Here is a 17,709-nt window from a genome sequence, read left to right as displayed (position 1 = left end):
AGTTTGAACATTTCCCTCAGTTTAAGTGTGATGTAGCTTCAAACAAACGTAACAACCAGTAGATGCAGAATATCTGTGTGACGTACAGTAACGAAAAAAAAAAAGGTTTCTCAAACTGAAAAGCTGTTAGGGGGAAATACAAGGGAAGTTTAAGTTTAAGGGGTTAAGCTCAACTGAACTCAAATCTGTTCAGAACACTGCATATTTTGTCTCAGTCCTTTGAATTACAAATAATAGTGATTATGAAAGTTTAGGTACACTGTTATCTTAGATTTGCAGGAATTTTCAGCCCTATTGGATGAACCTTTGATGAACTACAGATGTTCTTTGTATGTGGCCACCCCTCTCCCAGTCCCATGTGGCTGCTTTTCACATTTCCAAAGGTTGAGACACAAACAAAAAATCAACTGGACTCGGTATAAAAATGGCAAACTCTTGAGCCATGTTTAATTCAAAGTACCTTGTGAAGAATTATCTGTGTTTTTCGGTAGTTTAGCATTCTGTAAAGAATTGGGCCTCAATGGAAAGGCCCATATCATTTATATTGATAAATGGCTCTCTTATTAGTTTGAGGCAAATAACTGAGACTCTGGCAAACTGCACAGTCATCCCAGAGTCACCGTGCTGTTGAAAGTCCAAAGTGGTGTTGAAGTGGGTTTGTGACCTGACGACATTAGGCTTGAATCCCTGGGCCAGCCGGGAAAATCTGTGTTGGACAATTAGTGAAAAACACTGAACAAAGTGAAGAAAGGCCAACTGCTGTACCTGAACCAAATCTTCCTCTGCTGTTGGTCCCTGAGCTGCTCCCAAGTGAAGAAGAGCACATGTTTCGTTGACCAAATAAAGGTCAAAAAGAACACAAAATATTTTGAATACATTGATGTTAATACATAATATGGACAAACCTACACATCACACCTACTGGAGCTTTTCTGACATCCCATTCTTAATACATAGGCATTAATATGGAGTTGCCCCCCCTGTCCAGCTAGAACAGCTTCCACTCTTCTGCAAAGGCTTTCTACAAGACTTTGGAGTGTGTCTGTGGGAATCTTTGCCCATTCATCCAGGAAAGTGTTTGTGAGTTCAGACACTGATGTTGGATGAGAGGGCCTGGCTCGGAGTTTCTGTTCTGTCGTGGGCCAGTCAAGTTCTTCCACACCAAACTCAGCCAGCCGTGCCTTTATGGAGCTCGCTTTGTGCACTGGAGCACAGTCATGCTGGCACAGAAAAGGGCCTTCCCCAAACTGTTCCAACAAAGGTGGAAGTAGAGAATTGTCCAAAATGTCTTGGTCAGCTGCAGAATTAATATTTCCCTTCACTGGAGCTAAGAGGCCAGAAAAACAAGCCCATAGCATTATCCCTCCACCACCAAACTTTACAGATGGCACAATGCAGTCAGGCAGGGGACGTTCTCCTGGCATTCATCAAACCCAGACTCGTCCATCAGAACGCCAGATAGAGAAGGGTGATTGGTCACTCCATAGAACACGTTTCCACCGCTGCAGAGTCCAGTGGTGGCGTGCATGCGGCTGCTCAGCCATGGACATTTGTAAAGGCAGACTGCCTGGCTAGGTGCTTGATTTTATACCCCAGTGACCATGGAACTGAATGAAACACCTGAGTTCAGTGATTAAGGGGTGTGGTCCGATACTTTATTCCATATTGGTACTTATTATCTGTATATACTGTTTATAGTGTAAATTATGCTTTATGTCTTGCTATCCACTTTGCTGCTGTAATACGTGAAATTTCCCCACCGTGGGACTAATAAAGGAATATCTTATCTTATCTTATCTTATCTTATCTTATCTTATCTTATCTTATCTTATAGTGTATATTCAGATTTCACATCCAGGTCCAAATGCTCACTTGTCCAGGTGGCCCAAACCTGAAAAAGCTTTAAACGTCTGTCCAAACATGAGGTCGATCCTCAGTTTCCAGGTCTCAGCTGACAACACCTAGGCCAGCCACACATCCAAATGTTCCTATGGCACTTGGTCGGAATCCTGAAGTCCACTAATATTTTCCCATCAGGCATTATCCATATCTCCCCGACATGAGTGTGGGTCATGTGAAGAACTGCTGACTGTCACTGGTGTGGTTTCCTCCTCTGGGGTCTGTGGCATCTCCAGAGAGATGATGGTCTGTGTCGTCAGCGTTCGTTCTCTAGAGTAAAGATGAAATAAATAAACAACTAAATAAATATGATAGAAAACCGTCAACAGATGAGCATGAAGTAACTATAAATGTGGTGTCAGGGATCACATCCCCTAACCCTCCTGTAAGGAAGTTGTTTCACGTGGTGAAATGCCTGTCTTACATGTTCAAATTTCCAAAACAGACCCAGAAAGAAGGAAGTGTTTTATTTTCAACTGCGGTCTCACATTCCGAATTCTCTTTAAGAACTGCCCATGCAAGTCCCTTTAGTTTATTATTCTACCTCAAAATAACCTGTGTCTTAGAGCCAGGGATGGTAGGATGTTATCTGTTTCTAGTGCAAAACAACACCATAAAATTCTCAAATCATTTAATCTTATTTTGCCACTAGAGAAGTCATCTGACTATGGTTCAAGATATTGATCACTTTTACCTAATCACTTTTTAATTAATCACTCTTTACTTGGTACTTGACAGAATGACTTGTTGAGTAGATATTTCTCACAATACTTTGCATGCTACTAGGAGAATCAGCAGATATTAGATACTCAATATACACAGGTATATTGATAAGGGACACACCAGCATCTCAGTGTTCTCCCACCTGCTCCCACCTGTGTGTAACCAACGTGTGTATTACAGACATCATGTATTACAGATGTCGTGTATTACAGATGCTTTGGTTGGTCCTCAGTAAAATATCTGATGAACACACACCTGTGACCCTAGAGCAGTTAATTTGGTTGTTGTAGTTGTGTGTGTGTGTGTGTGTGTGTGTGTGTGTGTGTGTGTGTGTGTGTGTGTGGTGGGGGGTTAGGGTTAGGGTTACAGGTGCAAGAGGGGGCTCCTACAATTTCTGTCCTGTACATTTTACATTTTTATAAAATGTACATACATTTTAAAAAATAAGGTTTTGGAACATGGTGTGGATGAAATCAGAACTGCATTTAAAAAAAAAAAAAAAATCTAAAGTAGTCATCAGCTGTTGTCATCTTAAACAAACTGCTAGAAAGAGGAACAAAACAGAGCCAGCCTTTTCCTCTACAGACGAAAACAAAATTGTTCTTCTTGGGCATACTTTGAGCACAGGGCCACTGATGAAAGTCTGCTCAGGATAGCCAGTTGATGCTGTCATGGTACTGTATGAAACACAGATACCATCATTTCAGTTATGGCCAGGTATGATTTTACTTAGTAAATAAGTGTGCGGAAATATGTCTGAGTTGTGGCAGACATAGATGGAATAACGGTGCTGTGGGGAAGACAGGAGTGTACAGGGGTCCCCTTCTACATAATACCAGTAATTTTGCTGGTATTACACCGGTTACACCCCTGCTTTTAACCAATTTAAAGTGTCTGCGAGCTAAATCCCAACCAAATGTCTTCTTGAGCCTTACAAAAAAGTCACTTAAGAAACTAAATGTGGCTTCAAAGCACATTTTTTTTCCACATTAATATTTATATATCATGTGGCCGTTTTAAGATATTAAAGTTTTTTTTATGCATAAATTGACGTGTTTCCCCACATACCTGCTATTAGTCTACAAATGAAAACATTTGTTTCTCATGTGACCGCTTGAGTCCTCATGCGGAGTGTCACACAGGAAATCAAGTCAACATGTAACCAAAAAATCATAATGTGCTTTGAAATGACTGGTGCGTTTTGTGAATACTTGGCAAAAGAAGTCAGTGTAAGATACAAAATCAACTAGGGCACAAACCTACCGTGTTGTGGTGGATGTGTGTGCCCAGTTGGCGTGCACCGTCCACCCGAGCACGCTTTTCAAGTAGCGGGAACAGCAGGGGAACCGGTGACTCAGCTGCTCCAAAAGTTCCTCTTTGCGCAGGCCGTAAACGACGGGCGCGACACACTGCGCCAAGCTGAAGAAAGCAAAGATGACCACCGCTGACAGCTCTTTGGTCTCCGTCTGGATGAAGCCCCTTTTCCAGAGCATCGTCAGCACAAAGTTCACAAAGTTAGGCAGGAGGTACACGGCCAGCTGGCTGCCGTGCAAGGCGATCGTCCTGCATCCGACACGGTTGCGCCGGTTGAGCACTCCAAGGCGCCGTCCCTCCATCAGTATCCTCACGTAGCTGTACAGTATGAGCAAAGTGCACACAGTTATGAACACTATCTTGTGCAGGTTGCCTCCCTGCTTCAGCTGATCCGGGCCGCACTCTCCGTGAGCGCCCTGTGCGCTCGGCGTCTCCTGCCGGCCGTGCAGCAGGCTGAGCGGGATGGCCAGGGCCAGCAGCCAGGTCAGGACACCCAGCATCCACGGCCACGGCGCCCAGCAGAACGTGGACGTGTACCTCATCGGGTGGCACACGGCCAAATAGCGGTCCAAGGCCATCGCCGTGAGCGTCAGGAGGATGTTACAGGCGCTGCTGATCAAAATAGTCACCATGAACATGCAGGCGCCCGGGCCCGGCCGCGCGTCCAGGTGGATCTGGTAGTAGAAGACGCTGCTCATGCCCAGGTAGAGCAGGGCGGACACCAGCAGGTGGAAGATGAGCACGAAGCGGGTATGGCAGCGCAGCCGCTCCTCCCGCACGATGGTCCAGTTGATGATGAGGTTGAAGAACAGCAGCACCGAGAACGAGACGGTCGACACGTAAAAACGCACGCACGTGTAGTCCTCTGGCGGGCCGGTCCCATTCTCTGCCGGCATCATACCTGAGCGGGATGTGTGGTGGGGTTATACAATAACAACGGTGATAAGAGAGCAGATAAATGAGGAGAGAGGAGGATTGGCCGCCGCATCGTCTCTGCTTCAACTCCAACAATAATGTGACTCAGTCAAGTTCAGCTTCCTTCCTTCCCTCCCTCACCCGTCTCTCTCTCTCTCTCTCTCTCTCTCTCTCTCTCTCTCTCTCTCTCTCTCTCACACACACACACACACACACACACACACACATACACTTTATTTAAACTTGTATTATCAATTCTCACAGACAGACAGACAGATAGATAGATAGATAGATAGATAGATAGATAGATAGATAGATAGATAGATAGATAGAGACAGACAGACAGACAGGTTACATCACTTTAAGTATTAATATAATTTACCTCTGAACGTAAGACCGGCACGTATATGTGTCAGTGCTATGCTGCCCTCTAGTGCTCCTCGTAAACGTTGCAGGCAATCTGTGGCGCATTCAAGTGCTGTAGTTTTAGAAATCGTGTGGTAAAGAGCTACATGCAAAATACCAAGTATTCACCCATGCTGCCAATATATAGCACCATTTAAACACGGATAATATCAGATAACAACACACACACACACACCCACACACACACACACACACACACACACACACACACACACACACACACACACACACACACACACACACACACACACACACAGTCTTCTGTTGACGTGAGTTTAGTGCAGTCCAGCTCCTCGGAAATCCCAGAAAATCCCAGCTCTTGGTCGTAATGTACACTTTGCGCGCTTGTTCAGGTGTGTCTTACTTGTAATTATGATAACACTGACAGTCATTGAAGGCAGCATCGCCTCTGACGGCCTCATGGTCTTCCAGCTCCATCTAGTGGGCTTTACCGGAACTGCTTTAATATTGATCGCATTTGAAGTCAAGGTAAGGCGAGTTTACCTCATTCCCTACGAGGAAGCTTGTAGTTTAACCATTATATTATTATACATGTTCTTCTACTTATTTATTTATTTAAAAATAACAATAGCCTCTTAAATGTAGTTTCTCACAAGCCAAATGGTCTTGCAGAGACACAGCAGTATGCTCATGTAGTGGGGGGTGTGACTGAAACTTTCTCATGTGATAAAGAAACTTGACTTCTGCCCTCCCACTCACTATGAGCGGATATACAGGGATTTTTTTTCTTTTTACTGAGTTTCTTTCAGAGCAAACCCGACTGTGGAGCTCCAAGTGAGGACGTGACACCTTGGTCCCATTTATTTTCCTTTATCACAACGAGAGAAGGTAGGATGCAATTTGGATTATAGTTAAATTCGACTCTAGGGCTTAGGGCGGGCATATATATTTTTAAGTTTTATTTTAGTATTATTATTTTCAGAGAAAAACAGTACTCAAATGTAATGTTATTATTTATTTATTTAAATGTCGTTTAAATTACTTTATATTTCTTAATGTAACATATATATTTTTCATTACATGGTAGGCTATCTCTACAGTATTTCCAGGGGAGTATACAGTTTTGCACTGATGTATGATAGCACTGAAGCTTATTACAGACTCATACTGCAGGATGGGAACTCATGCTCCAAATTAATGTCATTTCACTGACAAAACACTCGCATCTCTCTCTCTGTGTGTGTGTGTGTGTGTGTGTGTGTGTGTGTGTGTGTGTGTGTGTGTGTGTGTGTGTGTGTGTGTGTGTGTGATGTATGCTTGTCTTTAATTGAGCGGATTGAATTTCTCGGATATTGTTATATAGCCACTTATTTAGCCTCTATATTGGACTCCTATTAAAATGAAGTGTTTATGAAGTGTAAGACGAAAATTAAGGGCGGAAACAACAATGAATAAATACAGAAAATAACTTAACTGAACACAAACAAAACTGTTTATGGCAAGTATAAATGTTCAGCACAGGCAGCTAACTGTGATTGATTATATTGTTGGGTGTATTAGTGATGCATTTCTAATTTACATTACCTACAAGACGACAATTAAGGCTGGAAACAACGATGACTGAAATAAAGTGTATGAAAATCAGCCTAAACAATGTGATAATTTAGCCTGTATGTCTTTGCTGAGGCATTGTTCATATAAGACTCTACATTATATGAAATCATGCAGTTTGCTGAACATGTAATTGAACGAAAATTAAGGTTTTAAACTACAATGACTGAAATAAACTGCATGCAAATGAAGGTAAACAGCGTGAAAACTGACATAACTGAACAATAGCCACCTGCAGCTAGCTAACATTAACCGTTACTGCAGGCTGTGGCTGCCAGGTAGCACTTAGCTAACTTAACTTAAACTGAAGTTGAAAGTGAAAAATAAACGAATAAAATAAAATAAAAACTAAATTTGCAGGTTATGGCTACATTTCCAACATGAAGCAGTGTCAAAGTGACGAAATTCTTGGACTTTTCTGTCTAAAATTTCATCGCTAAGCTACCACCGCGCTGGTTATTAGCTGGTGTACAGTTAGTTAAATTTAACGTAATTTAAGTTGTAAAAGGCCCCAATTTAAGTGGAAAATTTTCCATATAAATGCATTTTGTGGGCTAATTTGTAAATACATGTACTGACAGTGTCAAGTTGCACCTTCACATATTTTGTCTGATTTTAAAACTTGTTTTATTTTTTCTACGTTCCCATTCAAATCTGCTTTATCCTGTAGCCTATGGCTGTGCCTAGGCATAATTCATATTAAATATACCATATTAATATATGAAATATGCATTTAATAAACATTTAATTGACATTATTAGGCATATTAGTAATCCATATCTAATTTACATTTTCAGTTATAGATTAATTCACAGTGTAAGGTGACCAGGTGACATTTGTGTTTTGCTAACAAATCTTAAAGTAGACATTTTCCATAATGTGGCAGAAATTATACACTCCCTTAAATGCCTGTGAAAAACTTTGACAAGTAGCCGATTAAAAGACAAAAAAATTCACTGACCTGATGTTTAGATATTTCATTTTAATAATTATTAATATAGTATTAATATAGTCTCTTGAACATTTTATTTTATATTTATTTATTTCGTTGTTTTGTTTGTTTGTTTGTTTGTTTGTTTGTTTGTTTGGATTTGTTTGTCTTGAGGTAAAAACTGCAAACCACAAAATGTCCCCAGTAGTAGCAGTGCCGTCTGGAAAAGGAGGGATCCAGGGACATTACACTACTTTTAAGACAGACAGACAACGTACAATGGATTACAAAATCAAATTCTGTGTATTGATACATGTTTTTATTTAACTGCTGTTTTCACATATTATAGAAAACAGGTTATCCATATGAACAAAAAGCAGACTGGAGAAAAAAAAAAAGGGGAAGCGGAGAAACCATCCTCGGGTGTAGGTTGCAGCAGGTCACGGAGTTAGGGTTAGACCATAATCTCTCTGGCCAGCCTCATGCAGCACTTACTTCCTTCTCTCTGTGTTGTCCTCATTTCTCTCCCCTGACTCATCCCCAGGCGGACATGGCGGTCCAGCAGCAACCGCAGCAATACGTCGCGGTGACGACCACCACCCATCATGTGGCGGGATGGAACACTGACATGTGTGACTGCTGCGCCGACATGGGCACCTGTAAGTCCACCCAGATATCAACCTCCGACCATGCTCATCATTTTGACCAGGAACACTCGGAGCCGGCTCTCTGCAAAAAAATAGAAGTAGTAGTCATAGTGAAAGCTGTCACTGTGGTGTAAACATTTTGAATGATGTGTTGATGACAGTGGAGCAAAGAGACGTGAGGTGAGCTCAACATGGCGGGCCTCGCTGGACTCTTAACCTCTGGGTTTCCAATAAATTTCCCCTTAATAGCTTCAAAGTTAGAAAAAAAAAAAAACATTTATTTGCATATTTCACCACAGTGTCACAAAGATATTCTGAATCTGCTGGAAGCTACATCACACTTACATTGAGTGAAATATTCAAAGCTAAGATGCCGTTGTTTTATGGCTGCACCATTATGTTAAATAGGAAATATCTAGATGTCTTGTGCATCATTTCACACAGATTTCCCTGTAATTCAGCAGGATGTATTTGATGTCTCTGGAAATTCAGGATCTCTTGTAGAATTTAAACTTAAGTTCTGCAAGTTTAGCAAAGGTTGGCTGCACAGCATGCAGTTGTAATGGCAAACCCGTTGACAAGACTGACAGACTTTAAGTATAAGTTGTATTTGCCTCTTTTGCTTCCTATTTTGAAGATTCAGTCACATCTGTGGTTATAGTGTTGCTGCAGATCCTGTCCTGCTCAATATATCAGTGTTACCCAAAACCCACATCCGTACTTAGAAAAGGTGTCTGCAGTTGTGTGTAGTTTTTGTTTTGACGCAGACTGGCATCTCCTTTTTGCTGAGTGTTGGGCTGCTATCACAAACGTACAGTTGAAAATCAAAGTGCTGTGGGGTGGAACAAAACTCAACGATGCAGCAGTGACGAACCCTGCCCCCTCCCAAACCCCACTCCACCCTCCCACCCCCGATGGGACCAGCAGGGTTGAAGAGGTTGACTGTCAATTGGCTGCAGCTGCAGAGAGCATAAGAAAATGAATAATAAAAACAGTTAGCAACAGGGAGTCATTCAGTCTTTGGGCTGTTCACAGCTGAGATCACCTCACTTGGCCTGGTTTAAGTGCTCACATAGTCTTAAGAGAAAGAAATATAAACCAGAAGCCCATCTCTCTTTCTTTGTTTCTCTCTTTCTTTCTTTCTCCTCTCCATCACGCTGCAGGTTGCTGTGCCCTCCTGTGTTTCCCCTGCCTGCAGTGTAAGACGGCCAAGGACTTTGGCTGGTGCTGCTGGTGCATGCCGCTCCTGGACTCATGCTTCTGCTTCGCCGTGAGCTGCCACCTGCGCAGCTCCATCAGACAGCGCTACGGCATCCCAGTAAGCATTGGGGTTGGGAGGTGGGGGGGTTACATGCTTGGTATCCAACCCCATGCAGCTCGTGCCGTGACACTTTTATATGTGACAGGAGAGTCTGAGCGGACATTTTCAAGTTTGATCATTCATCTTGAAGCAGTTTAGCCAAAATCTACACACTTTGCCCCTTGTGTTAGTGGTCATCTGTTGCGCACCTGCATTTTGGGGATATATTTAATGAATTTCTTGACTTTGAACCCACCTTTTATTTCATTTTTATTTTAAATATTATCAGTATTTTTGTAACTTTACATTTACATTATGTGGGGAAACTAATGTCTGCAAGCTTTGTCTTTGGTGCCGCTTTGCTCCTTGTGTTAGTGGTCATGTGCAGAAATCCACAACAGAAATCAGTCCACTTAGATTTTGTTGGTCAGAGGTCAAAGGTTAAGATCACAAAACATTTCTGGCCAGAACTCCTAATTATGACAAAGTGCCTCACAAATATCAAATAGGATAACATGATGAAGTCATGACATTTTGTATCAAAAAGGTCAAAAGTCAGCTTCACAATGACATCATATTGGCCTGCAAAAAAGATACAGTCTCCAGTGACGACAGCATGTTTCTCACTGGAATCATACATGTCAATACAGTGACAAAAATGCACCTAATACTTTTTTATTAAATTCCTTTAAACTATTCACCACAAATATAATATGAGTCTGGGCAGATATGGATGTTATATGGAAATACAATGTGCTTGGTTGGCAGAGGCACCCAACCACGACGCGGTAGTTCTCATTTCTGAACTAATTTCTTCTTTTAATCTGCAGTTACACATAGTTTGTATCTTGATAATGCCAAATATAAACCACCTAAAACCCAACCCTAATTCTTTGTCCTGTAGTTTCATGAGCCTGTTAAAATTGTGTGTCAACCTTTAAAGGAGACAAAAAGGCTTAGAAGATTTCAGTTTCACATTGAAATGACAAGAGACCTGTTTTGGCACATCTCAGTTAAGATCTGATTTTTAAATTGTGTCACAGCGTAACAAAATGGTAACAGTCATTTATAAACACATGCATTGTGAAATTTGGATGCTGCTGAAATCACAGCCAACTGCTGTTTTCTTATTCAGGGAACCAGACACGATAGATGTGATGAAAGCCAATAAGTGTATTTTACTTGTTTGTATTTCGTGTATGTTGTGCTGTGCTCTGTTAGGTTAGAGGACACAACTGGTTAATCCTCCTTAATCTGAGTTTCGGTGGCACACCTGAACACTGTTTTGGTTCTGTTTTTGGTCATTAGCTGAACTTGGTATTGCATTACCTCCTTCATCTCTGCTGGGTTCGTCATTACAATGCATGCTGCTTTGTTCAAACCAACAGAACCTTATATTGAATTGTATGTCAAGGCTTCAAAAGATGCCAAACGTGCTGCTGAATCACAGGGAAATGTGGATAAAACGATGCTAAAAAGACATCTAGATATTTTGTATTTGATGTCATGCTGCAGCCATAAAACAACGGCATCTTGGATGTGAATATTTCAGCCAATAACAGCAGTGAAGCATAGCTGTCAGCAGATACAGGATGTGAATGTGGTGCTGTTGCACAATATGGGGAATGTTTGTTTTATTTCAAAATTTGAAGCTACCTAAGCAGAAATTCAAGGGAAAATCAGGGCTCAAGCTCACCCTCTCGCTCTCTCTGTCTCTCCCTCAGGGCGGCTGCTGCGACGACTGCTGCAAGGTGATGTGCTGCTATCCGTGTGTGTGGTGCCAGATGTCCCGTGAAGTTAATGTCCGAGAAAACCGCGGGGCCAGCACCTCTGTTGTTACCACGCAGGTCATCAGAGGCTAGCACACCCAGCATGTGCCAATCGCCACGACAGGAGCTTCAACAGTTGTTTCAATTACAGATGTTTTAAAAAAAAAGAGAGTTCAAACGAGAATGGTTTATGTTTCTCTCGCAAACATATTATTGAGTAATTTTGTACCTCTTATTTTGTAATGTTCCAGTGGCCTTTTTTTTTTAAGCAAGTTATAGGACTGAAAAAGCCAAATTATTTTTCATTTTATGTGACATGTTATATGCCATGCTTAGAATTTTGCATTCTTATATAAAATAGTTTACTTCAGTTTGTGTCACAATTTCAGCTTTCGGCAACAATGTGCATGTTCGATATAGTGTTTTTTGTTTTGCATAATGCCTGAAAGTAGCTGTTAAACAAATTTATGTTATGATACTTGATGAGTAAAATAATGTCATTCTTTGAAGTAACAAGCCGAGTCTTGTCTTTATGTGGTCGTTCACCAGGTGTGGCTCTCCATTCTTACTGTGTTGGATCATGAACTCTCAACTTTGCCTTGATCTGTTCCCATGTCTTCAACTTGTGATGGTCGTTGCACAACTCATCTCTCTTACACAGTTTCTGCAAAAATCACTTTCACATCTGACAACTTAGCGGTTTTAGGAAGAGCATTCCCGGCATCACACATTTTTGATGGTTTCCCACTTCCTTTTTTCCCCTCTACATAAGAGCATTTGAGTTTTTGGGTTTTTTTCTCCTAGCAGACCTTTCCTAGAGACCTAGCAGGTTATTGGGTGCATTCACACTGATCCTATGATCGTTTGATGTTTTTTGTAAAGGCTGAAGGATTATGCTGCTTGCATGTGCACTGAAGTGAGTTGGCATTTCATTGATAGTCTTGTAAATTTTAAGGCCTTGGAATTAATTTCAACATAAAACATTTTATCTCATTTCATTAGTCGATCTATTTCTATTGATCATAGATGATGAAGGTGTAAAACTCCAAGCATAATGCCAAACATGATACTGTCTTCTACTGGCCTGCTACACCTGTTGGGGAAATGCCTCTTGTAGATTAACTGAACTGACTTTGTGCTTACCTGTCGCACTTACCTGTAGAGAAGAAGGCAAGACAACCCTTGTACTGAGCTGTCCCAAGAAAAAAGTGATTATCAGATCTATTACAGTACCAGCTTGTTATGCAACCTCAAGGAAACTGATGTAGACAGACCCTATTCCTTCCTAAAGCTGAACTTTGTACTGGACCACATATATAGACCTAGTACTTAACTTTACACTTAGCTGCAATGCTCATTTGAACAAGTCAATATATTTGTCCAAAAGCCAGCCTCCTTAGGGAGGGAAATTTAAAGGACAATTGGAGTTCAAGGAATTTTTAAAATTAAACGTCTTCCAAATAGCTCCCCAAAGCATGAAGCAGGAAGAAAAAGGAAAAAGCAGGAAGTAAGAGCATTTTTCTCTGACAGGCAAAACAGACAAGCCCCTTTGAGACTTCAGTTTTTGGCTTGAACACTTTTCACCTCAGAAGAGTGAGCTCTAAAGGGACAGGGGCTGCGCAAGCTCTGCAAAAACAAAACACAAGCAGTGAGCGACACTTTGGAGATTCAGGCGTGAAGAGAATCAAAAGTTGGGACACAAGTCAGTTTTGTCGAAACACAACTCTTAATTCTAGTCCAGGGCGACCCAATTTTATGTTACTTTGCTGTACTTATGTGGGCATTGTGCAACCCTTTTTTGCTGTTTGACACACAAACACACAGACACACACACATACAGCCTGTAAATGCCCAGGCCATGCTGGATTTGACTTGCTGGACGGTACAAGTTCTTTCCCTTTCGAGATGACAGTCTGTTAACTGTAACACTACTCTGGGTCTTGAGCAACACAGCCTTGACTTCCTGTTTAATCCTCACTAAAAGAAACCAAGCCATACAAACAGCAGATTCAGGGAAATGAACAGGGATTAATCCAAAGAGAAGTGTAATCTATGTTCATATGGTGGATTTCCATATATGGCATAAACATATAGAAGTTGTACATATGCAGTCAACATAAATGGACTACACATATATCACCATGTAGTGTATATGTTTAGTTCATTTATGACTATACATACAACATTTCCCTGTTATATGGCCTAGGTAGACATGCATATACAGGTGCTATGCTGAAGGATTAATATATAAAGCTTACATATGGGAAATGCTTTTTTAAAGATTATTTTTGGGGCGTTTCTGCTTTATTAGACAGTCACAGTGGGGAAAGACAGAAAAAACAAGGCCGAGAGAGGGGCTGACGTGCAGCCAGTGGGCTGGCCTGGATTCAAACACACGCTGTTGTGGTTTAGCTGTATTATGTGGTTTACATAAAGAGGAAATGCTGCTGTTCTCTCATGAAACCTGTCCTCGCCTCTGCCTCTGCCTCTTTACACACACCTGACCTCTCACATGGGCAAGCTGTGTTAAAATTAAAATGTATCCACAGTTGCTCCGCTGTGGAAATTAGGTATTAGTTTTGATGAAATAGAGTTGGTTTGTAATAGTAGCCCATTATTCAGGCCAATGACTGAGTGGCAAAAAGGAGATGCAAGCTGTGACGAGCCAACAACCGCACACACAACAACTGCAGAGACATTTTTCAAGCGCAGATGTGGTTTTAGCGTAACACTGATACATCAAGCTCTGGGTGGGGTAGGATCTGCAGCAAGACAGCTACCACAACTGTGACTGAATCTACACAATAACAAGTTAAAGAGGGGAATGCAACCTATGCTTCAAGCCTTTCAGTCCTGTCAGTGAGTTTGTCATTACAATCACATGCTCTGTGGCCGAGCTTTGTTCCAACTCACTGAAATTCATTTTAAATTCTAGGTGAAATCCCAAGGTCCAGCAAATATGCCCTGTTGAATTATAGTGAAATCCGTATAACATGATGCAAAAGACATCTGGATATTTTCTGTCTGATGTAATGCTGCAGCCATAAAACAATGACATCTTAGGTTTGAATATATCTCTCAGCGTAAGAGTCATGTAGCTTCATGCAGCCAGCAGAAGCAGAATCTGTATGTGACACTGTCATAAGATATGGGGGATTTTTTTGTTCTAACCTTGAAGCTATTTAAGGGGAAATCTAAGGGAAATCCGAGTTCAGGGGTTAAATATCTGTCCCTGAAATGTGGGTCTTGTCCTATTTCACATCACGCAGAGAAATAGGCTAGTTTATCTTCTCTAAGCACACAAATTTGTTCAGCTCCTGGCAGATTTATAAATCATTTACCACCGTGTTGTGAAAGGAGCTGTGTGCAGCTTACATTAGGTTTTGTTTTCATTGTATTTACCATAAACCATTTACGGCTCATGGTAAGTGCAGATGTGAAACAAATGAATCAAGCACGGGCATGCATGGCTACCTCATTTGAATATGGACATGCCAAGTCATCTTATCTACAAAATAAGAAAAGGATTCCAGGGAATTACTGTAATGAATCAGGCATTTCTGGCACGGTCATTTCAATCAACTTAAGTTTTTATCATTAACCCAAAGTTTTGAGGTGATTTATTTTGGGGGCAAATTACAGGGTCTAGGTTTTTCCACATCTCACTGTGCTGTGCTATTGCATCAAGTAAAATTTGTGGGGGTGGAGATCCTGGTCTAGGCTTGGCGAGGCCACCAACAGGTCACTTCAACTTTTGTCATGCGAGTTTGAGTTCATTTGGGAGTGTTTCCTACAAACACTGGCCTCGTCTGCCGCGTCTCAGCTGTACACTCAGGTCAACCCACCAGAACGGAGGCCAAGCGGCCTTTTAAAACTTTATTTTGAGCCAAAATGTTCTCTGTCCATATGCAGAGTAGCTGATGAGTTTCAGTTTCATTTCTCTGAAAAATCACGCAGACATGAAAGTGAAGCAGAGGAGGGATGAGTGTGTGTGTGTGTGTGGCTGTGGGGGAAAGCGAGGGAAAGGAAGGCCATGAGAACATGTGCCAAATTTTTATATCTCAGTTTTACCAGGGTGGTTGTGAAAAAAGTTTCACACTTAGTGGTTGACAAAACTACTACATACTACTATAGTTTTACTTCTTCTCTCGAGAAAGCCCATGAAGCGATGGCTTATCGAGGTATGAGTGAGAGCTCTGGCGGCTGTGGAAGATCATTTGTCTGCACACAGTTCACACACTGGGAGACAAACACCTATGAGACCGAAGATTTTGGCCAGAACAACTCAGAAACTCTCTGGAAAAATAAAACACACGCAGTGAGGAATACTTTCAGACTTGAGGAGAATCAAGAGTTGGAACGCAAGTCAGTTTTACTGAAGTTAGAGTCTTTTTCTTTTTTTTTTCAATCCATGTTTTTTCCTCCTCAGTTATGCAGCTGTCTGTGGAGGAAAAGAGGTTTTTATTTATTGTCAGCAAGAAGTTTGTTTGTTTGGTGGGGATTAAACAGGAAGCCAGGGTCGGGTTGCTGTGATCTGGGACTGTGATCTCCTGCAGTGCGCTCTAGTAATTACCCCAGACTCAGTGCAGTGAAGCAGTGGCGCCCCCTGCAGGCTATCAGAGGAAGTGCCAGACTGCAGTGGAAGAGCACCAGCGTAAACTACCAATTCAAATCATAATCATGTGACTATCATGACTACCATGGAAATCCACGTGCATTTTTTTTTTTTTTTTTTTTTTTTTTTTTGGAAACAGAGATGGAAAAGCAAGGCAGTTTTATTTCTAAAGCAACTTTCATACAAATGGTAAGATTAAAGGCGCTATAGAAAGGAGTTAAAACAACACAATTCAAAGTTTAAAACAACACAAAAGAGCAAAATAAAAGAGATTTTTAAAAAATTCAACATAAAAGAGTCTCTTCTAGGCTGATCCAAAAGTCAATAATGTGTCTGTGGCACTCAGCAGTGAACTTGTGGCGACATGACAAGACTTCAGTTCTTGATCTCAGGTTTGTGGTAGCAAATCAGTTCATTCTGAGTAAAAAAAAAAAAAAAAAAAAGAGCTGGAAGAAAAGTGTTGAGTTGTCATCGAAAAATGTAAGCCACCTGAGGATGTAAAATCAAGAATCAAGAGAGAGGAATTCAAAGAAGGCAAGACTTCCATACCATAACTCCTACCAAAGAGGGCAGTATTGGACTACAAATAGAGACACCTCACTCCATGCATCTTACCACTAAATAACCCCATAACACATTTTAGCAGAATATTACCTGAATATGGAAAACTAGGAGTCCCTCAGGAAATTTTTAATAATGTAATATGACATATCTCTATATATAAAATAAAGATACAATGACAACAAAGAAATAAAGATAATACAATGACACTGTAAACTCCCTGTGAAATAAAGTCCGGAGTCCCCACAAGAATATTACACTGACACAAATATCCTGAAGAATCTCAGCACCATGTTCATGGAAAATATGTTTCATATGGCCCAGTCATAAGGATGAATATTTGATCATATATTCCCTAAAACCAGTACATATTCAATAAAGCAGCCTCTAAAGGTTTGCTATTGCCTATGTGATTTTATTAGCTACTATATATGATATTACATTTTTATTAGTCTCAGTGTAATAAGTTATAGTACTTATTTTGTTGTTGTTGTTACTATTATTATTATAATTTCTGTTGTTGTTGTTGTTAGTTATTAACTATTTATTAATGACTCGCTACTATTATAATTTTCACTTGGTGCTATTCCACTGTCACTAGTTGGAGTTGAATTGTGATCAGTAGTATTTTGTTAACCTCAATTTTTTTATTATTACAAATTAACATGCTGATATTTTTATTATAACTAGGCATGCATGCTTTCATACATCATCTAATTTATTATGGCTATTAAAAGTGATATGTTAATCACACGGCTGCAGCCTAGTTGTCAAAATAAAAATGCTGGCAGTTTGAAGTGGGATGGCTGAACATGATGAAGACACACAATCGGGCCAAACACTGACATCAAATGTGTTGTTGTCTGTTTTCAAACAAGCAGATTAGTTTGGCCATCGATCAGGTTCACATCAGGTTTTTTACTGGCTCTCACACAGACAGGAAGTTGTATTTTCCTCTTTTGCGCATCACTGTAGAAACAGGAAGTTTTCTCTCACCAGCTGAGTTTGCTCACATGCCGCATCTCCAGTCGTCAGTC

General features: G+C 40.9%; 2 protein-coding genes across 2 annotated transcripts; one reads left to right on the top strand and one right to left on the bottom strand.

The window, feature by feature from the left end:
* Positions 1-1,800: 1,800 nt before the first annotated feature.
* Positions 1,801-4,890, bottom strand: LOC115376572 (odorant receptor 131-2). Its single transcript, XM_030076246.1, has 2 exons — positions 3,886-4,890; positions 1,801-2,169 (listed from the first exon to the last, which is right to left on the bottom strand). Exons 1-2 carry the CDS (start codon positions 4,833-4,835, stop codon positions 2,034-2,036), a joined length of 1,086 nt encoding a protein of 361 aa, XP_029932106.1. The 5' UTR covers positions 4,836-4,890; the 3' UTR covers positions 1,801-2,033.
* Positions 4,891-6,035: 1,145 nt separating this feature from the next.
* Positions 6,036-11,943, top strand: ponzr1 (plac8 onzin related protein 1). The gene is made up of 4 exons (XM_030076537.1): positions 6,036-6,126; positions 8,325-8,439; positions 9,591-9,745; positions 11,452-11,943. The coding sequence occupies exons 2-4, from the start codon at positions 8,331-8,333 to the stop codon at positions 11,587-11,589; spliced, it is 402 nt and encodes a 133-aa protein (XP_029932397.1). The 5' UTR covers positions 6,036-6,126; positions 8,325-8,330; the 3' UTR covers positions 11,590-11,943.
* The last annotated feature ends 5,766 nt before the right edge of the window (positions 11,944-17,709 follow it).

Source organism: Myripristis murdjan, chromosome 18 (assembly GCF_902150065.1).
Source record: "Myripristis murdjan chromosome 18, fMyrMur1.1, whole genome shotgun sequence".
In the NCBI taxonomy this organism is placed as follows: Eukaryota; Metazoa; Chordata; class Actinopteri; order Holocentriformes; family Holocentridae; genus Myripristis; species Myripristis murdjan.
This window is presented reverse-complemented; position numbering and strand designations above follow the sequence as displayed.